Source organism: Ailuropoda melanoleuca, chromosome 8 (genome assembly GCF_002007445.2).
Source record: "Ailuropoda melanoleuca isolate Jingjing chromosome 8, ASM200744v2, whole genome shotgun sequence".
Classification (NCBI taxonomy): Eukaryota; Metazoa; Chordata; class Mammalia; order Carnivora; family Ursidae; genus Ailuropoda; species Ailuropoda melanoleuca.
In genome coordinates this window covers 61,380,855-61,388,659 of record NC_048225.1, presented here as the reverse complement: position 1 = coordinate 61,388,659, position 7,805 = coordinate 61,380,855, and the positions used below count along the sequence as shown (strand labels likewise).

Genomic DNA, 7,805 nt, shown 5'->3' with positions numbered 1-7,805 from the left:
TACTGTGCATGGGAGTAACTAAAACCTTTATTAGATATGGTTTTCCAATAACAATGTGAAAATTGGAATTATCAATTCAAAGAGCATTGAAGTCTGAAATTTAAAAAAGTAGACTAGATATTAAGGGATAAAAGGTAAAGGAAGATGAAAATGTTTAATACTATTCAATATATCCCCTCTGTACACAATGTTGCATATATACAACTACTCCATTTTAATTTTATTGATTTTATATAATAGTCAAATCCCCTTAAGCAACCTAGGGTATACAGATGGTGTCCAACTTGGGGGGAAAAAAGTAGAAACACACTTGATTAACAGTTTTCACCCACACAGTTTAGACAGACAATTTTTTTTTGTTTTTTTGCCAAGATTTTCATAGTAAATTCATAAATATAGGAAATACTTTCACTCCTTCAGTGTTAAAAAAGAAAACCAAACAGTGCCAACAGTAGTGGCTTAATTATTGGCATACAAGAAAAACACAACACCAATGGGTTTTCTTCATTATGCATTTTAAATATCAATATGTGCATTTGTTTCATTTTTACAGTTATAAATTTCCTAGTCTGTTATAGACAACAGCATTTAATAGTCTTGAATCCATTGAGATGTTGCTTTCAATTTGAAATATTGTGTGTTTACAGGTATATAAAAAAATAACCCAACGTATGACTCATCGGACAGATGTTTAAGATCAATAAAGGCTTATTTTTCAACATGCAGTTAGGAGAGAAGGAAGCAAGCCAACCTCTCCACATTGTCTTTGTTGCTGGCTTGTTTTTGCAGTGGTATCAATAGTGGTTTTTGGAGGGAACCGTGTGCCTTCAGCCTAGCTATCTAAGATCAGATACCACAATCAACAAGAGGGGTAGGGAAGATGGGGGGAGAAGAATATGGGCAGGTGTTAAATTTTAAGAGTGTGCATTTTGCACTCTTTCTAGGTACAGGATAAAAACAGGCCAATGAGGGGAAAGTTTTATAATGAGGAAAAAACTGCAATCAAATCAAGACATGATAGCCGAATTAAGTTCTTTTAATAGATTGCATATATAGATGTTTAGCCATACTCTTTGATCAACTCTTTAAGAGTAGAACTATATCCAATTTACATGCTTCAAATATCACCTTTCTTATTTGATACAGTAAGGTCTTGTTTCCAAGTCTCCACTTGTACACTGAGAGCTTTAAGAAAAAACAGGACACAGAGGGAGTTGCCATTTTTTAGCAGCAATGAAATATCACTAACCCCTTTTAACATACCGAATTCAAGTCACTATCCGAGGTGAGTGCACCACAAAGTCACCAGGTACAAAACTGCTAGTTCATTTTTAAATTAATAACTTGAAATTACCCTGCCCCCCACCCCATTACATCCCTTCTTTTTATAAACAGCAAACATTTTGCTATTTTATACATAGGCTAGCAGGCTTGTTTCAATATGAAAGTGCTAATTCATTTACAGATTTTTTTTAATCAGTTATGTAGTGCTACAATAAATGTCCAATAATCTACATAGGAACAATCTTTGATGAATGAAAATGATGAAGATTGAATAAGGCTATCGATTACCTTATCTTATTTACATATAAAGAATAGATACCCAATGGTGAGGAAGAGACAGAAATCGGACAAATACTCATAGGTGTAAAAATTACATCTACCTTTGAGCTTATACTGTAAATGAGACATTTTAAATAGTCCTGTAGCCCATGCCTATTTTTTCCTCAGAAAAAGAAAAGCTGCCTTCATGACATCCCCTCGTTTCAGATTTCCACAGTGTCACTTGAACTTTCAGTCAGAATCTTACTTTCTTCAAAAAATAAAGAAAATACCACCCCCAAATTACCACCCTCCCCCCCACCCCTGAAATCCCTCTGGTTTCTTTTTCAGTGCCAAGTTGCATGATCAGGTCCCACCTCCTGGGGTTTTTTTGTCCATCTATTGATCAATTAGTTTAGAGTAGATAACATGAACCAGTTCTGGAACCGCTACTGGGAGGAACACAAGCTCTTCACTACAATCACACAGCAGGAAAGAAAGTGATAACTCAATTCATCCCTGGTGCCGGGCCTCCAAAATTGAAAGAACTTGGCACAACTGGAGCACTGAATTTGTATCCTCCATGCTTCTCAATCATTTTGGATTCTAAAAAAACAAGTAAGTGAAAGTTTAATAGAGTATTTGATCATCTTACTACTTTGGAGAAGAGAAGGAACTGATAGACATTAATAAAAGCTTAAACCACTGGTATTAGCCAGAAGTCCCAAAGTTGTCTTCCTTCTCCTCCCCTTGTATAGGAGTACGAGAGAGGAAGGGTACATTATAGAGAGAAGATAAACCCCCATGTTGTATGCTCTAGATTTCTTAGCCAACTTTCACTTTTTGATGTTAAAAATCTTTAAATATACATTTCTGAGTCAAATACTGAATCAGAACTCAGTCTTCAACAAAGGGAGCTCTAAGAGCTATGAATCTAGTGCAGGCAAATCCAAATGTAAAATACCTTAGAAAGTTATACCTTCTTTGTAAGGAGGATACTTTTGTGAATATTAAACTAATCTGACTAATAGTATTAAGACCTACAGAAAATTGTTAGGCTGTGTTATTATCTAAAACGTCCTTTCCTGAAATGCATACTGAAATGTTTAAAGATGGTAAGATGTGATGATGTCTGGGATTTCCTTTAACATATTTCGAAGAAAAAGCATAGGTTTCATAACCTAAAATTTTTTTTTTACACTTTTAATAGAATTTTCTACTATCAAGCCATCACCATGAGCTCGAGCAACTTTATTAAAGCTATTGCACAATGAAAGTAGTCTTCGACTATACTTAAAATCAGTCAACTATGGCCAAAAACAATTCATTTCTTCATTTCATTCCTTCATAATTCCTATCACCTGCAACAACTGAAGCTTTTACATAATTTTAAATCATTTAATATAAAAAGTTAAAGCTGTATCAAGTCATCAATTGCATTAAAGAGGGGTTGCGATCAATTGACATACCATGGGCTGCTCTTCTTTGATCAGCCAGAGTTGCTATATCCTGTAACTGTTTTCTTTGTTCTTCATTAAGACCATGAGTCAAAGCCTGATACCACACAGGATTACGATTTTGTATAGCTATCAAAAAGAAAACAAGGGGAAAAAGGGCAATAATATGAGAGGCTTGGTAGTTCCTTTCTATTCTGTTCCATCTGCTTCGCCTCCAGTACTGAAATTCTGATCTACTTTATATTTTCCCCAAAATAATTTAAGTTACTTTATTTGTGAAACAAAAGATAAAAGGAGAAAAAATTCTGATTTGGCATTATGCTACAAAATTTTTTTATTCTCATATTTCGTATCTCTAGCAAATAAGAAATCAGAGCTGAAACCAGTTCTTTTCTTAAATACATCTACTGTCTTTTTCCAATGGTAGCTCTGTAGTACTTAAAATGCTCACGTTTTATATTATAGCCTAAAATAATGGTCAAACCCAAACTGTGATAAATGGAAAACCAATTTTCCCAGCATGTGACAAGGCCAGGTATTAAAATCTCAGTGTTTCATAAAAACATGCACTAGATATATTGACATATAAGGGTACCAAGTCTGACCGTGTATTTCCCTATTTCAATTAAGTAGCTATACAAAGGGGTAGGTGTGTGCTGAGAGAAAAAAGTTCTCTATAAAGACTTTCCACAAAAGAAGTTTTTAACACAGTAATTACAAGACTGAAAACTGATTTCCACATGTACCAGATGCCAGGTATTGGGGGTGGGGGAAGCTGACATCCAATCACATGATTTTCTATTTCTACTTTATTGCAATTACTATGCACAGGCCCTCTACTATAAACCATCCTTTGGGATTAACATGTATTTAAGTCTATAAAATACAAAGTCACAGACAAAAACAAGTCAGTATTTCTTGGCACCTCAATCAATTCTTGTTGCTTGCCATGTAGCTCAGAAACCACTTCTCTATGTTTCTGTGACCTTGAAACGTAACTGCTTTGTCACGGGTTTGGAAGACTAAGGCCTCGGTTATCACAGAGTTTATTCTACAGCAAAGTCCTCACAATACATAGGAATGACAGCACAGCTGTTAACTCTGTGGGGAAAAGGGCGTTTCAAATACAGTGCCAATTTTAATTTCTTAAGCTGGACAGAACACAGATGTTATATTTTGTTGAAGTCCAAGTAAAGGATGGTAAAGCCACACACAATGTATTACAGGAAAAAAGAAAAGGGATTCCAAGATCATTAACGTTAAAAATGGTCAAATTCTCAGAAAGTTAACTGTGATTTTAGGGGAAAAAAAGATACACAAATACATAAACACGCAACAAACAGATCTAAGAGTAGATACTTCTAGAGAAAGCTGAAGGACAGAAATCAGAAGTGGAAAGAGGAATTGTCATTGTATAAATTTTGAACTATACTATACTATTTTCCTAAAATGTGCATGTTTCAATATGACAATCTAAATAAAAGTAAAATAATAAAATGGGGAAATACTCTATAACTCTATGGCAACAGTAGTAACTCTGGATACTTCAGCTACCAATCCCTCAGTCATAGTCAAGTTTGGGTTTGATATACTTAAAATCCCTTCTTTAAGTGACAGACACAAATAAGGACAGAAAGGTTCAGGGAAATGGATCATACAGAGCTATCTGAATTACATACAACAAGTTGACTTACTTTGAAATATAGCTTTAAATATCTGATACTCGTCAACAGGGTTATCTTCATCATCAATGATTGTGGAATAGCCTTCTAGAGCAGTCTCCTCAGCATCATCCTCTTCCCAATCTTCATCATCTCCATCCTCACCAGCCTGCTTAGCCAAAATCTCCAAATACTCTTGCCCATCTTCATCAATATCGTCTTCATCACTCCCCAGTTCCTCTGCAAGTCATAAACAGGTGCATTTGTTAACACCGAAGTATTCTCTTACTCAACAAACTGACAAGAAATCAGTCAGTAAATTACAAACCACAACTGAATAAATTCAAGTTCCAGGAACTGGTGTTTAATATAATATTCAGTGAGGCACCTGGCTGGTGCAGTTTGTTAAGCATCTGACTCTTGGTTTCAGCTCAGGTTGTGATCTTGGGGTCATGAGATCAAGATCCCCGCGGGCTCCACACTCAGCACAAAGTCTGCTTGAGATTCTTTCAGCCCCTCCCACTCCTGCTCTCTCTCAAATAAATATTTAAATAAATACAATATTCAGCAATAAATAGAATAAAAAATTCTCATAGAAATACAAGAAACCCAACCGCAATTCCTAATACCAGAGGTCTGAAAAAGGATTACATAATATGAGATTCAGCACTTGTGCTCTGGGCCTTATGGCATATACCAAATACCAACAGTAAAATAATACAGTTTATGTTATACCCATAGAACACTTTTTGTGAGGTTTTTTTAAAAGGCTAAGTTAGTGAATGGTAAAAGACAAAAATGGCAATACCTTTCTTTTTTTTTTTTTTTTAAGATTTTATTTATTTGACAGAGATAGAGACAGCCAGCGAGAGAGGGAACACAAGCAGGGGGAGTGGGAGAGGAAGAAGCAGGCTCATAGCGGAGAAGCCTGATGTGGGGCTCGATCCCATAACGCCGGGATCACGCCCTGAGCCGAAGGCAGACGCCCAACCGCTGTGCCACCCAGGCGCCCCTGGCAATACCTTTCTTATTCTGAAACCATTATGATAATTTCTCTTAACCAACATTCTATAGATTTATACTCTTGTAGTCTGTAGTGTCCTACAGGTGAAATGTATTAGCCATCTCATCAAATTAATTTTATAGCACAGATATCCTTGGGTTTCAGCACTAACAGATAGATGTGGGCCAACGGCAAAAACCATAAATGCCTACAATTGCCTTACATGTCAGGAGATCGAGCCCAAGTTCCTGCCTTTGCTGACCTTATGCTCTAGCAGGAAGATAAGGCACTCTTTCTATGCATGAATAAACATGAAAGCATTTGGGTACGATTCCACATTTCTTTAGGAGAAGGGTTAGAAAAACAAGTCCACCGATCTCTAACTAGGTAAGTCTGGCTTCCTCCACCACAAACCCTTACCGGTTTCATCATCATCTTCAGCTTCATCATCATCATCACTATCATTCTCGTGTTCTGCATGGCAGGCATATGCTCTTTTTAATCCATTAAATAAAAGGATAAAAGCTGGCAAAATCTGTCCAGAAACCTGATTTAAAACTTGTGGTATTTGTTCCATATCAATAAGAGCACACAGGCCCAGAACACACATCTTTCTGTCATGAAGCCTAAAAAATAAAATAAAATAAAGATTTTCTTCTTTTTTTTTTAATAAGCGGAGTTTCTCACAAAGTTAAATAAGCAAAGATCCAATATATGTCACTTACCCCAAGAAACAATCAACATCATTAAGCCACTGTGTAATAAAATGATTTGTAACTGGTTCAACATTATTAGGGAAACGAAGATTTTCTAGGGTGTTGAGAAGTAGGTGTGGATTATAATACAAAGCTGCAATGGCAACTTGCAGGCACATTGTCCGAAGTTCACTTGTCTTCACCTCTCTTGTCAGTCTCTCTAAAGCTGCTTCCACAAATAAGGGAATGCACTATGAAGACAAACAGCAAAATATTCCAAAACCTTAAGTAACAGCAGTATAACAATCCTACCTATATTAGCTTGTTGCCTCAACTAACCTCTTTTTCTCTCCATTAGATGACCTAAGAGTGTTTACTGTTGAGGCATCCACTGAGAAATCTAACTTTAGAGAAGACTTCACTGGGCTATTAGAGCCTCACCAAGCTAGCCAGCTGGATTCACAATGTTCTTACTGACTGACCTTATTTTAGTAATCACTTCACAATATATACATCTGTATCAATTCATCATATTGCACACCTTAAGCTAATATGATATTATATTTCAGTTATATCAATAAAGCTGGAAACTGACCATGGAAATTTAACACCTAAATCTATCTTACTGCAAAGTGATAATGTGGCAAACAATACTCCCACAGCCTACTATAAACAAAGTTTTACCTTGCATGGTAACAAAGAGCCATAAAAACTTGCCAGTCATATTTTCACAAATTAAACACATGATCATTTTATATTGGTTAAATTTTAAACCAACAATTAAAAAATGTTACTTAGTATATAACAAACAATAACATACAAAATACACAACTGCCCCAAAAGAAAAGGAGTGGAGAGAAAGACTGTCTCTCCAAAGCCTCAAAAAGAAATCATTAATAGTTAGCTTCACTGACCTGGTCTATGCCACGCCCTTTGCATTGTAAAATGATGACCTCTAACAATTTTGCTGCGTGGCACTCTGCGTCTTCTCCTGCAACTCCTGTAAGAACCTGATCAACACAGAAATATAAAACTGCAATGAGGCATCATGAAACCTTTAAATCAGAGAAGATCTGTCCTCTGTCTATAGTCTCTAGAGTTAAGATATTCTAATTAATATAAATGATTACAGTATTCATTGTACAGACTATAATCTAAAGCAACTGTGAGGATTTGAAGTTGCTGGCTGGCTGGCTGTATCTCAGCAAACGCACATCTTGGTCTACATAATCAAATCACCTCCCCTATAAGTGCCATTCTGGACTACAGCCATGTTGAAAACCACTATCTTCTCATAGAACCATCGTAGCTAAAGTACCCTACCTTTCTTAGGGATACCAGGCTCTTATGTAAAGAAGCACAAAAAATATTAATAATAACAAGCTGACATTGCTAGGCAAGCCCTTTCTCTACACAAGTCTCATAAAATAAAAAAATAGTGTCATTG

General features: G+C 36.0%; 1 protein-coding gene across 1 annotated transcript in view; it reads right to left on the bottom strand.

Annotated features, from left to right (window-relative positions):
* The window catches only part of IPO7 (importin 7), a 52,859-nt gene continuing 45,054 nt past the window's right edge, over window positions 1–7,805 (bottom strand). The window contains exons 20-25 of the mRNA XM_002916148.4: window positions 7,273–7,368; window positions 6,389–6,609; window positions 6,084–6,289; window positions 4,694–4,900; window positions 3,012–3,128; window positions 1–2,148 (exon numbers count right to left, since the gene is read on the bottom strand). Of these exons, the coding sequence (XP_002916194.1) occupies window positions 2,051–2,148; window positions 3,012–3,128; window positions 4,694–4,900; window positions 6,084–6,289; window positions 6,389–6,609; window positions 7,273–7,368 (945 nt within the window). The 3' untranslated portion in view covers window positions 1–2,050. The remainder of the gene's footprint in view (window positions 2,149–3,011; window positions 3,129–4,693; window positions 4,901–6,083; window positions 6,290–6,388; window positions 6,610–7,272; window positions 7,369–7,805) is intronic.